This window comes from Gracilinanus agilis, chromosome 1 (assembly GCF_016433145.1).
Source record: "Gracilinanus agilis isolate LMUSP501 chromosome 1, AgileGrace, whole genome shotgun sequence".
Lineage (NCBI taxonomy): Eukaryota > Metazoa > Chordata > Mammalia > Didelphimorphia > Didelphidae > Gracilinanus > Gracilinanus agilis.
Genome location: NC_058130.1, coordinates 529,470,251 through 529,490,949, shown reverse-complemented (window position 1 = coordinate 529,490,949; position 20,699 = coordinate 529,470,251). Strand labels below are relative to the sequence as shown.

At 36.2% G+C, this 20,699-nt stretch overlaps 1 protein-coding gene across 1 annotated transcript in view; it reads right to left on the bottom strand.

Annotated features, from left to right (window-relative positions):
* Positions 1-594: 594 nt before the first annotated feature.
* The window catches only part of TRAPPC8 (trafficking protein particle complex subunit 8), a 150,703-nt gene continuing 130,598 nt past the window's right edge, over positions 595-20,699 (bottom strand). The window contains exons 26-29 of the mRNA XM_044666435.1: positions 8,244-8,345; positions 4,227-4,372; positions 2,719-2,808; positions 595-1,968 (exon numbers count right to left, since the gene is read on the bottom strand). Of these exons, the coding sequence (XP_044522370.1) occupies positions 1,734-1,968; positions 2,719-2,808; positions 4,227-4,372; positions 8,244-8,345 (573 nt within the window). The 3' untranslated portion in view covers positions 595-1,733. The remainder of the gene's footprint in view (positions 1,969-2,718; positions 2,809-4,226; positions 4,373-8,243; positions 8,346-20,699) is intronic.

Here is a 20,699-nt window from a genome sequence, read left to right as displayed (position 1 = left end):
ATGCACTATTATCCAAATGTGCCTTGTCCTTCAAATGATAAGCTATACAATTATGCAGATGCCAATGCTTATAACATTTCTACATATGAATATCACCTCATGTTATTTTCAAATTTTATTTTCTTTTTACAAAAAATGATATCTATTAAAAATCTACCCCTACTTCATTTACCAGGTTTGGTACTTCACACATTTTCCCTCCAAAAAGCAAATCCACCATTAAAGGAAATGTTTAAAAGAATGTACAATAAATAACTCCAAAAAAAGAAAATTTCTGGCCTTGTCTTGGGCAAGGACAGAAATGCTGGAACAAGTCTCTCAAGAGCAGTACTTCTGGAACAACTGGGGAGTAGAGTGGAAAGATCAACAGAATTGGAATCAAGAGGACCTGGACTTAAATCTGACCTCAGATACTTCCTAGCTATGTGACCCAGGGCAAGTCCCTTATAATACTAAGCCCTTGTCACTCTTCTATCTTAGAACTGATATTAAGACAGAAGATATGGGTTTAAAAAAAAGATGAATACTTCAAAGGAGACAACATTTATTTAGATGTGAATTCAAGTATATTTGTTAAAGTATCATTACTATTATGATTAAGGCACACCTTGTATTTTCCTAATCTACAGAAAGAAGAACATCTATGAATAAATATTTAAGCTGAAAAATTATAAATATTCAGGCAACCTGAAATTATTCTCAAGAGTTTACTTCTTCCTGAAGATTAACATCAAATCAATCTATACTGGGATATGTAGTTGAACAGTGCTTACTCTTACAATGAAATTGGCTTTCCACAAGGTGAAAATATTCCATTAAAATGACCGCCTTATACATATATCATTTATAGAAACATAGTACACAGTTAATTCCTCCTATAAATACAATAAAATAATTCAATAGAGCCTATACAGTGAATATGGTGTACACTTTATTCTATTTACAGTACATTTGTTATAAATATAATACATTTTTTGAAAAGCTTACTTTTAATTAACTTGAGTAGATTTATATTTTAAACAGATCAACCCAGTTGTTAAATTACATAATGAAGTGAATGACAATTTAAATGACAAAAATCTCATGGTTGTGAAATAGTGCATTCTGTACTGAGATGAGTGAAAAAAAGTCAAATTGGTTCTAAAATTATATTCAAAGCATCAGATGAAACTTAATTTGTACAAAGGTATGTATAAGTGAAAAGATCCACTGGATACTTAAACATGAAGACTTTTAAAACACATTGCCGAAACTGATTTTTGAGAACTGTGAAAAGTGAGAACAGCAGAATTTGTATTTAACACTCTATAGTAAACTTCACAGTTAAGCTGGAATTTATAGGGACTAATGGCTTAAGAACAGCATAGGCAACAAAGGCCATTTTTCTGAAATCATCTCCTAATACGGCCACTAATAATGCACCATTCTGTAAGCTGTTATAGCAGTCAATCATTAATTTTTTAAAGACAGGGCCTAAGGTGCATGTTCAAAATCTGTATTTTGAATATTTAAATTATTACCAGAGTTGAAAAAAAAAATACAAAAAGAACCTATGCATTCTCAGTCCAACGTGCTTTGCATCGATAAACATAAACTGACAAGAGGTTTGAATATTTGCTATTGTGATCCTATACCATCTTTTGTAATATGGTAGATGTCCCAAAAACTGCTGTAAAATTCATTCAGCAAAATAAAACTGATTCTTTTGGTTTTCAGTACAAATTTGCAAGTGGTCACGCATTACTGATGATGATCAGTGCTGGCATAGAGCTCTGCTGACTCGTTTCAAACAATGTCACTTGGTCCGATAACTTGGCAAACACCCTAGGAGTTCCAAGATTATAGACACCTGCATGGACAAAGCAAGCTGTCAGCTGCAAGTTACAGATTTCCTGGCTCTTAAGCTGTAGTTTGTATTGGGTCTGTCCAAGCCATGTGAATGAACCATGGACCTCCAGTGCTTCTGGGCTGAAAGAAGAAAAGGAGAGCTGAAAACTTCACTGTTTTATGTATAAAATGCTTAATAACAGTAAATTTTCACAAATGATCCTAAACCTTTTGTTTCCTAATTTTCCATTTTTAAGCTTATCAAAATGGTGCAAAGCAAGCTTTAATTAGGAAAATGTCAGGTTAGAGAATTTGAATTATGTTTATCTTTATATGAGGTGTAATTTTTAAGAAAACAAAAAAATCTTTCATTGTTTCAGACTTTTGTTAAAATTTGCCTCATCTGTTTAGAGGACAACTCACTTATTACCCTTTCACAACGGAAGATGAACAAGTCTTATGGGAAGCTCAACTTTATATAGTGCTTTTAAGCACCCTTCACAACTCAGTAAGGCAGGTAGTATATTATTATTCCCTCTGTACAGATGAGGATAGTGTTAAATATAGATCCTATAAATTTGCTGAAGTAGAGAGATTTTATAAAGATTCTGTCTCAAATCACAGCTAGGAAGTACCAAGGCCAGAACTCAAACCAAAGTTTCCTAACTTAGGTGCAGAATTGTTTTACTATACCATTTACCAAAGTGAAATTCATAGTACACATCATTCAAGGAGGGGAAATACAGATTGACCACTCTTAGCTTAAACTTCAAATTACACTAAAACTTTTGAAACACCTTCTATAACCCCCAAAGAGACTACTTTAAAATAACTTCCTTCAATTACTCTGTACATTTAATTACTAAAGAAATTTTCCTTGAAAAGGGTTACCTTGTTGCTTTATGTCGCAGATCAATTATTACATCTACATCCGTCTGAGAGCAATTAGAAAGTAAGAGGGTGACCGGAACTAAACAAAGGCTATGAAAGAGGAGGAAGAAGGACTGAGAATTTTTATTTTAGAAACTGAGGCAGTATTTAACAATAAAAAAATATGTTATTTTTAAAATACCTACTACATAGATAAGTAGAGATCTTAAAATAATGTTATGTTCAAATAATGAATCAGCTGTAAAGTCATTCAAAGCAACTCTTTTTAATGAAAAATATTGAGGAAAATAATACATATATTAGCATGCCTAAATAACTGAATGTGTCCAATTAATGACTATATTTAATAAAACTTCACTGGTGAAAAGAGACTTCAACCGTTTTGCAGTGAGTAACAATTTTTAAATGGCACATGGCTGAGTTAGGACTTCACGAAGCTAGGGCTAACAAAATCTCCAGATGATTGATTGAGGTTACTGCTAGGTCTGCCAAGATAACCTAAATTGAAGTTGCTGCCCTGAATATAACAGATGTTCAATAGTGGTCTGATACACTTGTCCTCCTTGATGCTTAACATCTGAGACCATGTTGGATCTGATTATGCCTATAGCCTTGACCTTTGGAGTCCTCTGTTTACCTTTTAGATAAAAGTTGCATAAGCAAAACTAAAAATTCATAATCTAAATTTGCTTTTACTATTAATGTTTCCCTATCAGAGATTCTTCTTGGTATGGATTATACAAACATCATTCCTCCTCCCAGAAAAAAGCCACCTGAAATCTTATCATCATGGAGATTTGAATCAGCACTCAACACCTCCTCAGCACCCTGAGGAATCTCTCCCCTCTGACTGGGGGGAGGAGTAAGAAATATAGAGGTTCAGAATATTCCAGCTAACTTCATTTTCCATTAGCTGCTCTGCTTGGTTTTGACTCTACGATTCCATCCCCAGACCTTTTCAGCTTCCTTTTATATCCTGTCTTCCCCTATTAGATTCTAAATCCCTGAAGGCAAAAATTATCTTTCTTTTTCTTATCTGTATCCCCAGCTTTCAGTATAGTGCTTGGCACATAGTAGGTTCTTAATAGAGGTTTGCTGACTGTTGCTAAATATATCTTAAATAAATGTCACTCATTATCTAAATTTGACTCTTGTTAAATTCTAAGAACTCAGAATTTAAAGGCTCTACTTATTCTTTATTAACTACCACTAAACTGGTAATAAAAGAGTTGGTTTTCTTTGTTTTGCTCTTTTCAATGTAGAGACTGTTAGGTTGGTATTTTTGAATAAAGCCACAATATCCATAATATTAATTTAGGTGATGTCAAGTGCTTTGGAGACATTTACTTATAAAGTCTTAAATATGTGTCCCCAAATTTTTCATTGATATTTGGGCAACTTTTAATCTATCATTCCAAATATCCGTAGCATTTAATAACAGGATTTTTGTTTAAAAAACAATAAAGTATAGAAAAAATTCAACTGTCAAGAAGGAGCATATTTCAGACCTTTTTTGATGAAATGGATGATTAAAGGACTCTGGATATTGAAGACTAGTTTTTATGAGACTTGATAGCTGTTCTACTGTGGGTCTTGGAGGAACCATAGTGTTTTCTGGCCGAGTAAATTTTAAGAGTCCCATTTCCGGAGGCTCCTAGGGAAGGAAAACAAAACCAAGTCCATGCTAATTAAAAATACCAAGAGCACAGTGGATGTTTTGAAATAACATTAAAATCTTCAAACAAAATAATTACTGTCCTCAAAGAGTTGAGGGACAGAGCATACATTACACAGATTAAATTTTTAAAAAGATACAGTTGGGGGAAAGAGATAGCATTTACTACACTTAGGAGTTCAAAAAAAAGGATTCCTGTAAGGAAGTTACACCTGAACTAATAATAAGCACATTAATGAAAGATGCAGTGTTTGTTCTGGGAAACAGCATGGCAATTTGGCAAGAGTGCATGAAAAAAAGTAATAATTCTGAAAAGATAGAAAGGAGCCAGATTATGGTGGGCTTCAAATATCAGGGAGGTTAAATGGCTTGGCCCCAGGAATACACCATGAAGTGTCTGAGAAACAATTTAAATGGATATCTTGTTACAACTAAGTCTAGCCTTTTATCTAGTTTAGCATCTATGCCCACTCACTGCCCTCAAGGGGAAGGAGAAGGTTGGGATGAATACTGATAAAGGCCATCAGCTTAGAGATTAACAGAGCTTTGGCAACCTTGAGAACATAGTTACAGTGGTATGGTGATGTAAGAGACCAAAACAGCCCACAATCAGAGCAGAGAAAAATGGGTGATGTAATGTAGAAAATAATACTGCCATATTTCTTGGGGCAACCTATCAGTTGCCCTGGTTGGAATGTTGACCATGGCATGAGCCATAGGGCAGGTACCAACTGGAAGTTGGACCCAGAGTATATAAAGGCCTGGAGACCCAGGGCTGGGGTTCATTTTTCCTACTCCTCTCCTCACTTTCCCTTCTACCCCTTGGGTATGGGAACTGGGTAGATCAAGGGAGGTGGAACGTGGGATATTTTAGTTTCCTAGGCCAGGCAGGGTTAAAGATCATTGCTGACCAAATAGGAACATCAATCTGATATACCAATTATTCCTTATCAAGAGATTATATTTACCATCAAAGAGACCATTTATTTCTGTCCCAGGGCTGGTCCCTTGGGTCAACTGAAGATCATAGCAAGGAGTTTATCAACATTCTGAATTTAGATCTATAAGGCAGTAATAAACTAGTTTCATAGTTTCCCTAACACACTCTCCAATCCATTTCCCAAACAAATTTATTCAATAAATCCTTAATTTAATTTAAGAACTAGCGTGTCCTGCCTTCATCTTAGATCTAAATAGTGACTGCTATTCAAGATTCTAAGAGAGAGAGAGAGAGACAGAGTAACTCCATTACTGTTTAGACAGGAAGCACCATACTTCCCTTCCTGTCTAATCTCTCTACCAACCAATAGGAGTTACTTCCTCTGCCAGGTCAGAGGCTGAAGAAAATCATCTTAAAGGGGTTTAGTCCTTACCAAGGGAAATTACACCAATCCCTTGGCTGACTTAGGCACTGGGTATTTGACATTCCTACATTCAATACCTCCAGTCTACAGCTTGTGACTAGCCCATATTAGTTTCCTGACTGCTTTACAGCTTTACCAACCATCATTACAGATTTAGTCATAAACCCTCATTACAGTAAGGAAATGAAGGCAATGACTACTGATAATTCCCCCCACCCCAGGACTGTCTCTTAAAGTAAAATGTGCAAGGAAGGGACCTCAACAACTGAAGAGAGATTTAAGACAAGGGGATGGCATGGGGAGGGGAAGATATTTTGAGTGAGGGAAACCCAGACTTAAAATGAGTCTCATCTCCACAATACTAATTGCCTCCTGAAGTTTTCAAACTGGATGTTCAAAGACATTTTGAACTCTAACCTCTCTTTCAAACTTCTGTATATTTTTTCAAAGAATCTAACATTTTTCCCCTTTTAGTTTTCTAGGGTCATAACCCTAGAAGTGGGGCAGCTAGGTGGCACAATAGTCAGGAAGACTCATCTTCCTGAACTCAAATTTGGCCTCAAATACTTACTAGCTGGGTGACTCTGGGAAAATCACTTAACCCCACTGGCCTTAGTTCCTCATCTGTAAAATGAGCTGGAGAAGGAAATGGCAAATTACTCCAGTACTTTTGCCAACAAAAACCCCAAATGGAGGTCACGAAGAATTGGACATGACTGAAAAGACTGAACAACTATCCTAGTAATATTCTCAAGTTCTCCTCATCCCACATAACCAGTAAGTTGTCAAATCGTGAGATTTCTCCTTCCATGTGTCTTACATATCACTCTCTATATTCATACAACATCTCTGGCTTAAGTCCTCCTCAACTTTAACCTATATGACTGCAATGACATCCCTGCCACAAATGTGCCCTATAATATATGTATGTATATGTGTATATACAAACATATATACGTAGCCAGTATGACTTTTCTTAAGTGTAGATTAGATCTTGTCAATCCCCTATTCAATGACTCCAAAAGTTCACTATTGCTTCTATGATAAAATATAAAATCCACTAATTGGCTTTCTGAAATCCTGCATGACCTGGCCCTAACTTATCTTCCACTGTACATTATTCCTTCTTCTATATTCTAAAATTCTGCCAAATTGATCTCTGTTCTTCATATTAAAAAAATGCCATCTTGCATCTCCATGCCTTTGCACTATGCCCCATGTCTAGAATAAAATCCCTCCTCATTTCTAGTTCACAGGATCCCTCTTTCTTGAAGATTCAAACACTACCACTTACAAAAAATGTTTCTTGATTCTACCCACCCCTAATGGCTTCCCTCTCTGAACTACCTTGTATTTAACTAGTTTGAATTTAACTCTTTGCATTTGTCCTCTTTTTGTTTATTCTGTACACACACACACACACACACACACACACACACACACACACACACACACACACAGCCTCCCCAGAGAGAGAATTTAAGTTTCATGAGAGTAAGGGCTGTTTTAAAGTTTCATGAGAGTAAGGGCTATTTTATTTACATATGCATACATATATATATTCATATCCCTGGTGTCCAGCACAGTGTCTGGAAAATAGATGCTTAATAATTTTTTTTCTCTGACTGATGAAGGAAAGGAAATCTAGGGGCTTAGAAAAGAAGAAAAGGTTTAAAATTATCATGGTGGGAAAAGTGATAGGGATTCAACCAAGGGAAAATAAACAGAACACCATGCAACAATAAGGCTAGCTGAAATTAATTAACACATCTGTATTGAACAAAAGTAGAAGCAAAACAATGGATAATAGGGGTAAACCCACTTTGACATTCTGTGGCTCAGAAAACCTCTAATGAATCTGTTTGGGATCTTTGATGGATGTGATTCCCATTTGGCTCAGGCCCTCCCTCTAGTGTCTCTGACTTGTGAGGCTCAAGATCTTTCCTGGATGCTAATCATTTTCAGGCATTTTCAACTGCCTAAGTTGAATTGGTCTCATAAGCCCTTATATGCTTAAGACATTAAAAGAAATCATTTAAGCTGGGCCAATGAGAAGTTTAATAAGAAATGTTACCTTGGTTTTTTGTTGCTATTGTTAAAATACTAGCAGAAGGTGAACTAAGTTCATTTTGCTGGCAAAAAAAAAATTTTTTTTACTTATTACGAAACAATTTGGTTTGATTTCACTTGCTGCAAAACAAAATTTAAGTATTGCTAGGCAAATGAAGTAAGAATTAGTCAGTGAACCTGTGTGATAAACACAGGTCTGGATAATAACTTGAATTTTTAATCTATTTGTGAGACACCTAATTCAGAATGCTCATATAGAAGCAGACATTTAATCATTTTATACTATGTACTTTAAAACAAAATATAACAAATGCTGGTTATGTTTTTAAATAGAAGAAAAGTATGGTGTGAAAAGTAACAGTCAGAAATTTTTATATCAAGTCATACTCTGGTCAATTCACTTCAAAAATTATTACCTGCTTTTGAGAAAATGAAAAAGCCTCTCTTCCAACAGTTCGAAGAATGACATGATGCTGGCCTTCCAAAATAAGCTGTTTATTGTCTTCTACAACATAAGCCTGTAAGAAATAACACACAAAGGAATTACCTAAATTTACTAGCAGCCTCAAGAATGGAATAATATTGTGCTTTAAACTTGATAGAATGATAGACACTTTATAACTAATGTTCACAATCATCAGCCAATTAGCAAAATGTGCCTGCACTGGCATTTCTAGTCTCAAAATAATTTATTTTACTGATGAATTTCTGTCCCCCTCAGCAGCTAAAAAATCAAGACATTTTTGCTGAAATCTGCAAAGGTATTTAGAGGTATTATGAGGCTCAATTGAAATTATGAACGTAAAGCACTTTGCAAACCTTAAAGACTATATAAATGGCAGTTACTATTATCAGACTTTATTCCCTGAGCCTTCTATTGCACTCCAGCTCAGTTCAAGGAATGTTTATGGAACAATACAGGACTATGTTTCTCTCTAGATTTTAATGACTCTGCTCATTCCTGGTTCTATTCCTACCTTCTTGATTACCCCTCTCACACTCCTTTCCTTTCCTGTATTTTCATTCAGGTCAAGCCTACTATCCATGGGTGTGTCCCTCAAGGCTCTGTCTTTTTCTCTCTTTTTTCCCTATGCTATTTTGATTGGTGATTTCATCAGCTCCCACAGATTCAACTATCAGCTTTATGTAGATGATTCTCAAATCTAATTGTCCAGTTCTAACCTATCTAATGACCTCTAATTTCCAACTCCCTATTAGACATCTTAAACTAAACATGTTCAAAACTGAATTGATTTCTTCTCCTGCCCCATATACTCCCTTCTTTAAAATTCTCCTACAACTGTTGAGGGTACCATCACCCTCCTAGTCATTAAGACTCATAACCTGGGCATCATCCTAGAGTCCTGATTCACGACTAACTGCATATCCATTCAAATACTATCTCCTGTTACTTTTACTTTTGTATTGTCTCTTGTATACACCCTCTTCTCTCCTGTGACACTATCATTACTTGGAACTTAGAAGCAGAGTCTCATCATTTCATGCCTGAGCTACTGCAATAGTCTGCAAAGGTTGCTATTCTTGCTTCAAGTCTCTCTACTACAGAACATCCTGCACTTATTTGTCAAACTGATCTTTCTAAAGTGTGAGAGTGACGATATTACTTCTCCTTTCAATGGACTCCAGTGGCTTTCTACGATGACATCCAGGATTAAATATAAACTCTTCTTTTTAGATTTTAAAGCCTTTCAAAACCTGGTCACCTCCTACCTTTCCAGTCTTAATTCTCCTCCAAAAGCTACATACCAGTAACAATGGCTTCCGTGCTGTTCCTCATGATACTCAATCTCCTGAGGCTAGGCATTTTCACTAGTTCTCCTCCATGTCTGGAACACTCCTTATCTGTGCCCCCTGACTTCCTTCAAGTCTTGGGTAAAGTCTTACATTCTGGAAGAAGTCTTTTATAATCCTTCTTAATCTTAGTGCCTTCCCTCTGAGATTATCTCTCATTTTCCCCATTATATATCTTATTATTATATGGCTATTTATATATTGTCTCTCTCATTAGACCACAAGGTCTTTCAAAACAGGTCCTGTTTCCATTTTTGTATTTTTGTTGTTGTTGTCATTATTAGTATCCCCAGTTTTTGGGACACCTAGGTGGCACAGTGGGTAAAATGTTAGGCCTAGAGTCAGGAAGTCCTCTTCCAACAGTCAAATCTGACCTCAGACACTTACTAGAAGGGTGACTCTATGCAAGTCACTTAACCCTGTTTGCCTCAATTTTCTCATTTGTAAGATGAGTTAGAAAAGGAAATGGTAAAAAAAAATACTCAGGCTAGTATCTCTGCCAAGAAAACTCCAAATGGAGTCAAGGAGAGTCAGACACTACTGAATTACACCTGCCAATGCTTAGAACATAAGTACTATGCACATGGCACACATTAAATTCTTTTTCTTCTTTTCTTGCTTCTTTGAGGTGCAAGTCAGCCAGGTCTCTTTTTTCCAGAGAATGGTGCTCAAAACAGCCATATCTCTTCATTTCTCAGATCGTTGCAAACCAAATTCTTCCATCATGCTCCTTCACGGGAAACCTTCTTCCCTACGACCCCTTTTCAGCTTCTTTTTCTGTACTGTCTTCCCATTCAAATTAGTAAGTTCCTCAAGGGCAGGGGCAATCTTTTTTGATGCTTGTTTTTGCATTCCAAGAATTTAGTACCTAAGCACTTAATAAATGCCTCTTATGACTTCTGGCTGTTGATTAACTGATCCTTTTTAGTGGTATTGGCTATTTCTTTGTATGATCCTGACTCTTGTTCTTAAGTACATGAACTCTTTATTTCTGCCTACTTGCAATATTTTTACTTTGATCCAAAATTTCCAGATTTTGGCTACAAATTCATAGGGAATTTTCCTTTTAGGGCTTTTTTTAGGCAATAACTCATGAATTCTACTTCTACTTTATCTTCTAGTTCTAAAAGATCCAGAGATCCATATTTTCTTAAAATATGATGTCCAGGTTTTTTCTTTGTCCACAGTTTTCAAGCAGACCAATGATTCTTAAATTATCTTCCTGCAAAGTGCTTCCCAAGTCAGTTGTTTCTGATATGAGATACTTTACGTTTTCCTCTACTTTTTCAAGCTTTAGCCTTTGTTTTAATTGTTTCTTCTTGTTTTGTGGTATCATTAATTTCTATGTGATCTAATCTCCAGAATCTGTAACATGTTTTGTACTTTTTATGCTAAGTTTTTTAATCTTCTTTCCAAGCCTCTCTTCCATAGTTCTCATTTCTTTTCTAAATCTCTCCTCAATCAATCTTATTCCAGAATATCATTTTAAAACTTATTTCTAACTCCTTCATCATTATTTAGGAATTCTAATTGATCTTATGGGTGAACTGGATTTTTCTTTGAGGCTTTGCTTTTCATTCTTTCGAATTATTTTCCTCTTCTGGCTTGTGGATAGGAGAGGAATTTGTGAGTAAAAAAGAGACGGAGAACACTGAGAAATGTAAAACACATATTTTTGAGTAATTAATTGAAAAGATTTTGTACAAAAACAAATGCTGCCAGGATTAAAAGTAAAGTAGAAAATTAAGAAGTTTTTTTTATAAATAACCTCTCAGATAGTGGTCTCATATCTAAACCATAAAGAGAATTTTTGTCAAACTTATAAGAATAAGGACCACCCCCAATTAAAAAATGGGCAAAAGATATGAACAGACAATTTTCAGATGAAGAAATAAACTACATACAGATATGTGAAAACATGCTCTACATTGCTACTGATTTGAGCATTTTTTGAGAAATGCAAACCAAAATACCTCATACCCATCAGATTATCTAAAATAAAAGGGTAAAATAACAAAAGTTAGAGGGAATGTGGAAAAATGGGGACACTAATGCACTGTTGGTGGAGACCTTTTTGGAGAGCAATTTGGAATTAAACTCAGAGTTATGAAACTGTGCCCTTAGATCCTATAATATCATTGCTGGATCTGTTTCCTAAGGAGATTTGAGGAAAAAGAAAAGAACTCATATGTCCCAACTCTCTTTGTGGTGGCAAAGTATTAAAAAAATGAGGAAATGCTCATTAATTGGGGAATGGGCAAACGAATTGTGATATGTGATTTGGAGGAATACTTCTGTGCCATAAGAAATGATGAACAGATTGATTTTTAAAAAAACTTGGAAAGAACTACATGAGATAATAAACAGTAAAATGAGTAAAACCAGGAGAACATTATACACAGTGTAACGATTAAAAATGATAAAGGCTGATATTATGAGGAAAAGGAATATTTTAATTAAAGCCATGTTAGTAGAATAAATTAGACCACGTTCCTGGCTAAGACCTATTCAAACTGCCCACCAGTCCGTACCTTCTATTTCCTTTGGTTGCTTCATAAGAAAAGAGGCAGAGCCCAAGCTCCACCCATAATTTAAGTGACACTCTACATTGGTTCTCATTGTTTAACATCATCACATCAGAAACTAGAAACCCAATGGATCACAGAAAATGTAGTCTCAAAGTCCCCCACATGTCCACAGGTAGTTTGTCATATATCTACATATCTTGAGGCTCAAATGAGCCCCAAAATACCTCTAAATGGAACCCCAGAAATTCTAAATAACACAACAGCCATGGAATTAATGCTGGAAGAATAAACTGTGAATTGTGTTATGTGTTGCCTCAAGAAAATGACTGAAAAATGAAGCATGAAAGATTTAATTTTTATGTACATGTTGGTATCCCTGAAGACATTTTCTGTGATATGGGAAGGGTAGGGAAGGCTTGGGACACTTGTGGATGGGATTTATTATTATGTAGATATGAAGAAAAGTAAGCAAAACATATAAAAGATTTATAATTTCTTTTATGCACAATTTTCTTTTTCTTTGTATATGAAAATTCTTGATTTATTTGAACTGGTAAAATTTGGAATAAAAAAAGGTTATAGTAAAAAAAAAAAAAAAAAAAAGGAAGCAAAACCAGAAATAATAACTTATACTACATTCAGTTTTCAGTAGTGATAAAAAAGACCTATGCTTCCTCTTAGTTTTTTCTTCAGATTTCTCCCCTCCCTTTCAACTCTGAAAACCCTAGGACTTTCTAAAAGTTTAGGCCTCTCCATATTGAAGTGGTTAATAGTAGATCTTCAATAGTCATCAGGTTTGACAAGCCTTCATCTTGGAAGGCTCTGATAGATCTTGAATATACAGCCCAGGACAACAACAGACTTCTTATTGTTAATGTTAGGTAAAAAAATAGCTATTTGAGGACACTACAACAAGAAAAGTAGATTTCACTGATATCAATGAAAAAGTAAATAGGAGAGAAGGGACAGATTGGGCTGGCAGCCAGGGAATAACACAAACTGGGGATACTCCCACAAGAGAAAGGACTGACAAGATAACACTAAATAGCCACACAGGGATGTGGGGAATGGGGAATGACACTTTGACAGTTAAACTGACCACCTAATTGCCAGAGGTAACTCCAATAGTGAGTCCTTGATAGCTTAGAGGTGACACAGGAAGTATAATAAAACTGGTTTTATTGCTGGTAAATTGGGAAAGTGAGTGAAGGATTTCTACACTAAGGAAACAGCCCAACTGCCTAAGAATGTAAGAAGTCAGCTGGCTTTACTCTACTATGCTACAGACAACTCTAACTATATAATTTACCTATAACACCAGCCATTGCTTGGTCTCATCTTCTGATTCTTGCTGGATGATCTTTCTTCTGATTAATCCTATCTGAAGATTTATATGATCATTCTTTGTAGCACAAAAGCTGCTTTTCATTAATAAAGTCTAGATTTCCATAACCAGTTGTTTCAAGTGTTCTATGTTCTTTTTTTCCTCTATGAAAAATTCTGGCATTTGACATGGGCTTATGCTTCCTTAGATTATTTTTTCTTGGTTATTTTGAAGGAACATATTGTTTTTAAGGAAAACTTCAATCTTGAAGATGACCTAAAAACTCTTCCTTGTGGGAGGTAAACTGACTAGTGTTTTCTAAACCAACTGAAAATACAGGTATCCCTTCTACAACTCAAATTTTCCCATAAGGTTTCGAAATATCATTGAGTCAACATAAAACTGGGAATTGTTTGAGATTTGGGGAAGAGCTGAACACAACAGATAAAGGCCAGCAGAAGACACAGAAAAATTTTAGAAACTCCAAAGTGCATAAAATATATTTGTAGTTTTATAGAATATCAATGTTTTTTATCATTTAATACCATAAATATACATGATTCTTTTTTTAAAGTTAAAATAAGTAAAAAGCTAACGTCTGTGGAAAAAATGTGAAAACCAATAGATGTAGAGATATCTATTTAAAAATTTGGTAACTCGATTTTCCAGGTTAAGATGCCAGCAGAGTAGAAGCAGCTACTTAACCTCCCCTAACGCACACATATAGGACTTCTCAAGTGAACATAAAAACAAATCCAGACGAATGAAGGGACCCCACAACAGGGCACAACATTGAAAGTAGGTGTGATCAGGGCATTTCTATGCTATAAGGGGGTGAAATAGCTCTCACTAAAACGTAAGCTGAGCAACCCCCTCCCACCCACACCACCTACAGTGCCAAAGCCAGTGCACAAGAGTTAGAGAAAGTTTGGGGCATCCATTAAGTTCTTGGCAGCTACCTGGGATCACCAGGGCCTGTTCCTGAGAGCATCAAGACTTAAGAACCCAAGAGGCTAAAGAACTGGACTTTGAAAACAGACCTTGAGCGCAGGCACGGACCTTGCGTGGGGACCCAGTGTAGAGGGGTGCATGACTGTGGAAGTAGCTCCCTGAGACTGTTAAAGGAACTTCAGGCGGAAGAGCAAGCAAAGGGAACACCAGGTGGCTTGACCCTGAGAACAACTAGATGTGAGACCTCAGGAGCCTAAAGAGAACACACTGCCCCTGGGCATGAGGATAAAACTGAGAGGGCGCACGGAGCTGTGACTCAGACGAAACCTATTCCACAGCTCGATAGGATAGGCAGAGAGCCTGTCTGCCTCACCCAGACTTCTGACTGAGAAAGAAATAATAATAATGGCAAGCCAGGCACAAGAACCTCAAAAGAGAAAGATCAAGAAGAAATCTTTAATACTCAACAAATTTTACACAGAAAAAAATCCAGACAACAGAGCAAATGGCAGAGGAGAACAAACAAGTAATCTCATCCAAACCTTCCCAAAAAAATGAAAATTGGTCACAAGCTCTTGAAGAGTTCAAATCTGAGATCATGAGAAAGATGGAAGAGATTTGGCAAGAGAAGTGGGAAATGTCTCAAAAGGAAATCAACAGGCACAGAAACTCCCAATTGGAGAAAGATGCCCCCAAATCAAAAGAATTGATAAGCAAATTGGAGACCAAAATTAAACAGCAGGAAAAAAGGATAGACCAAGTCGAAAAGGAAAATCAAAACATTATAACAGAAAACCAGTCTCTAAAGACCAGAACTGGACAAGTAGAAGCCACTGATCTCTCAAGACAGCAAGAACAAATAAAGCAAAGTCAAGACTGATAAAAATAGAAGGAAACATGAAATATCACACTGAGAAATTTACAGATCAAGAAAATAGGTCTAGAAGGGACAATTTCAGAATCATTGGTCTTCCTGAAAAACCAAAAAGTAATAGCAATTTAGACTCCATACTACAAGAAATTATCCAAAAAACTGCCCTGAAGTTCCTCAACAAGAGGGCAAAATCGACATTGAAAGGATCCATAGATTACCCTCCACTAAACCCTGAAAAGACAACCCCCAGGAATATAATAACCAAATTCAAGAGCTTCCAAGTAAAAGAAAAAATTTTACAAGAAGCCAGAATGAGGCGTTTCAGATATCAAGGAGCACCAATCAGGATCACACAGGATCTGGCAGCCTCCACTCTAAAAGACCAGAAAGCTTGAAACTATGATATTCAGAAAGGCAAGAGAACTGGGTTTACAACCAAGGATTACCTACCCATCAAAACTGACTATATACTTCCAGGGGAAAGTATGGGCATTCAACAAGATAGAAGATTTCCAAGTACTTCCACAGAGAAGACCAGGACTAAATAGAAAGTTCGATATCCAACCACAAAAACCAAGAGAAACATGAAAAGGTAAATAAGAAACAGAGGGGAAAGAAAGAAAAATCTTATTTTTAAATATTTGCCTCTTTAAGGGCTTCAATAAGATCAAATTATTTGTATTCCTATATAGACAAATAGTATATGTAATTTTCAAAAACTGTATTCACTAATATAGTAATTAGAAGAATTATTCATAGGGAGAGGGTGGAGTACTAAATGGTCTAAGATGATACAGGGGGGAAAAAAAGAGGGGGGGTGAATAGTAGATGGCACCAAGAGAAACTTGAATGAGTAAGAAAAATAGGATATTCTATACCACACGAAGAGAGCAAGGGAAGGGGAGGGGATGAACACTATTATAAGAAGAAGAGGAAGAGAGCATTAAGAGGTAATATTTAAACCTTACTCTCAGTGGAATTAAGCCTGAGAGGGAAGAGTAGCTATATCCATTGGGATATAGAATTCTATCTAACCCTACTGAGAAACTCAGAAGGGATAAACCAAGGGGAGCAGGGAAGTGGGGAATCAAAAAAGGGAGGGGAAAAGAGGGAGGGAATTCATTAGGCCTTAAAAAATAAAAACAGGAGAATAATAAGGGAGGGAGTGGAAAGGGAAGTAAATCAAGGGAGGGGACAAGGGGGACTGGTTTAAAACAAACCACTGGTTTAAAATGAAATAGCTTAAGAAGAAGGGGTAGAATTAGGAGAGGATACCAAAATGCTGGGGAATACACAACTATAACTCTGAATGTGAATGGGATGAACTTGCCCATAAAACAGAAGCAAATAGAGAGGATTAGAAACCAAAATCCTACCATATGTTTTCTACAAGAAACACATGAGACCATTGGACATACACAGGTTTAAGGTCAAGGGCTGGAGCAAAATCTTTTGGGCTTCAGCTGAGAAAAAGAAGGCACTACTGGCGATCATGATTTTCTGACAAAGCCAAAGTAAAAATATACCTGATTAAAAGAGATAGAGAAGGTAATTACATTCTGATAAAAGGCAGTATAGATAATGAGGAGAAAATGTATATCCTTGAGTACATGTATTAACAAATTAGAGAGGGCAAAGATCAATGAACTAGGCATGCAAATTAAAAAATGAGAAAGGGAACAAATTAAAAATCCCCAGCTAAAGTCCAAATTAGAGATTATAAAAATTAAAGGAGAAATCAATAAAATTGAAAGTAAAAGAACTATTGAATTAATAAATAAGACTAGAAGCTGATACTTTGAAAAAACAAACAAAATTGACAAAGTATTGATGAATCTAATTAAAAAAAGGAAAGAAGAAAACCAAATCATCAGTATCAAAGATGAAAAGGGAGACCTCACCTCTAATGAAGAGTAAATCGAGGCAATCATTAAAAACTATATTGCCCAACTATATGGCAATAAATATAGCAACTTAGGTGAGGTGGATGAATATATACAAAAATATAAATTGCCTAAATTAAGAGTAGAAGAAATAGAATACTTAAATAATCCAATGTCAGAAAAAGAAATTGAACAAGCCATCAAAGAACTACCTAAGAAAAAATCTCCAAGACTAGATGGATTCACAAGTGAATTCTATCAAACCTTCAAAAAACAATGAATTCCAATACTGTACAAACCCATTGACATAATAAGAAAAGAAGGAGTTCTACCAAACTCCTTTTTTGACACAAATATGGTACTGATTCCAAAGCCAGGTAGATCAAAAACAGAGAAAGAAAACTACAGACCAATCTCCCTAATGAATATAAATACAAAAATCGTAAACAGAATACTGACAAAAAGATTCCAGGGGCAGCTGGGTAGCTCAGTGGACTGAGAGCCAGGCCTAGAGATGGGAGGTCCTAGGTTCAAATCCGGCCTCAGACACTTCCCAGCTGTGTGACCCTGGGCAAGTCACATGACCCCCATTGCCTACCCTTACCACTCTTCCACCTATAAGTCAATACACAGAAATTAAGGGTTAAAAAAAAAAAAAAAAAAAAAGATTCCAGCAAGTGATCACGAGGGTTATTCATTATGATCAGGTGGGATTTGGGATTTATACCATGAATGCAAGTATGGTTCAACAAGAGTAAAACCATTCACATAATTGACCATATCAACAAGCAAACCAACAAAAACCACATGATGTTGAAAAAGCCTTTGACGAAATACAAAATCCCTTCCTATTGAAAACACTAGAAAGTATAGGAATAGAAGGACCTTTCATGAAAATATTAAATAGTATATATCTAAAACCATCAGCAAGCATCATATGCAATGGGGATGAATTAGAAACTTTCCAATAAGATCAGGTGTGAAACAAGGATTCCCATTATCACCTCTATTATTTAACATTGTACTAGAAATCTAGCAGTAGCAATTAGAGAAGAAAAAGAAATTGAAGGCATTAAAATAGGGAATGAGGAGACTAAGCTATCACTCTTTGCAGATGATATGATGGTCTACTTAAAAAATCCTACAGAATACTAAAAAGCTAGTAGAAATAATCGACAACTTTAGCAAAGTTGCAGGATACAAAATAAATGCACATAAATCATCAGCATTTCTATATATTTCCAACACATCACAGCAGCAAGAGTTAGAAAGAGAAACACCATTTAAAATCATCCTAGACAATATAAAATACTTAGAAATCTATCTACCAAAACAAACACAGGAATTATACGAACACAACTACAAAACACTTTCCAAAAAATTAAAACTAGATCTAAATAATTGGGAAAAGATTGATTGCTCATGGTAGGACAAACTAACATAATAAAAATGACCATTCTAGGGGGCAGCTGGGTAGCTCAGTGGATTGAGAGTCAGGCCTAGAGACAGGAGGTCCTAGGTGCAAATCTGGCCTCAGACACTTCCCAGCTGTGTGACCCTGGGCAAGTCACTTGACCCCCATTGCCTACCCTTACCAATCTTCTGCCTTGGAGCCAATACACAGTACTGACTCCAAGATGGAAGGAAAGGGTTTAAAAAACAAAAAGACCATTCTACCCAAATTAATTTACCTATTTTGTGCCATACCTATCAAACTACCAAAAAACTTTTTTTACTGAATTAGAAAAAAACTATAACAAAGTTCATTTTGAAGAACAAAAGATCAAGAATATCAAGGGAAATAATGAAAAAAAAAGGTGAAGGAAGGTGGCCTAGCAGTACCAGATATTAAAATATACTGTAAAGCAGCGGTCATCAAAACAATATGGTACTGGGGCAACTGGGCAGCTCAGTGGATTGAGAGTCAGGCCTAGAGATGGGAGGTCCTAGGATCAAATCCGGCCTCAGACACTTCCCAGCTGTGTGACCCTGGCCAAGTCACTTGACCCCCATCACCCACCCTTACCACTCTTCCAACTAGGAGCCAATACACAGAAGTTAAGGGTTTAAAAAAAAAAAAACAATATGGTACTGGCTAAGAGATAGAAGGGAGGATCAGTGGAATAGACTTGGGGTAAGTGACATCAGCAAGACAAGGTATGATAAACCCAAAGAGCCCAACTTTTGGGACAAAAATCCACTATGACAAAAACTGTTGGGAAAATTGGCAAACAATATGGGAGAGATTAGGTTTAGATCAACATCTCACACCCTACACCAAGATAAATTCAGAATGGGTGAATGACCTGAATATAAAGAAGGAAACCATAAGTAAATTAAGTGAACATAGAATAGTATACTTGTCAGATCAATGGGAAAAGGAAAATTTTAAAATCAAGCAAGAGTTAGAAAAAAATTACAAAACATAAAATAAATAATTTTGATTATATTAAAAAGGTTTTGTACAAACAAAAACAATGCAACCAAAATTAGAAGGGAAACAAACAACTGGGAAAAAATCTTTATCACAAAAAACTCTGACAAAGGTCTAATTACTCAAATATACAAGGAGCTAAATCAATTGTATAAAATATCAAGCCATTCCCCAATTGATAAATGGGCAAGGGACATGAATAGGCAATTTTCAGATAAAGAAATCAAAAGTATCAATAAGCACATGAGAGAGTGCTCTAAATCTCTAATAATTAGAGAAATGCAAATCCAAACAACTCTGAGGTATCACCTCACACCTAGCAGATTGGCTAAAATGATAGCAGGGGAGAGTAGTGAATGTTGGAGGGGATGTGGCAAAATCAGGACATTAATGCATTGCTGGTGGAGTTGTGAATTGATCCAACCATTCTGGATGGCAATTTGGAATCATGCTCAAAGAGCTCTAAAAGTCTGCCTGCCCTTCGAGCTAGCCATACCATTGCTGGGTTTGTACCCCAAAGAGATCATAGATAAACAGACTTGTACGAAAATATTTATAGCTGCGCTTTTTGTGGTGGCAACAAATTGGAAAAGGAGGGTATGTCCTCCAATTGGGGAATGGCTGAACAAACTGTGGTATATGCGGGTGATGGAATACTATTGTGCTAAAAGGAATAATAAACTGGAGGAATTCCAGGCGAACTGGAGAGACCTCCGGGAACAGATGCAGAGCGAAAGGAACAGAGCCAGAAGAACTCTGTACACAGAGACTGATATACTATGGTAAAATTGAATATAATGGACCTCTGTACCAGCAGCAATACAATGACCCAGGACAATTCTGAGGGATTTATGGTAAAGACGCTACCCACATTCAGAGGAAGGACTGCAGGAGAGGAAACATATAAGAAAAACAACTGCTTGAACGCATGGGTCGGGGTGGACATGATTGAGGGTGTGGACTCGAAACTACCACACCAATGCAACTACCAACAATTTGGAAATTGGTCTTGATCAAGGACACATGACAAAACTAGTGGAAATGCACATCGGCCATGGGTGGGGGG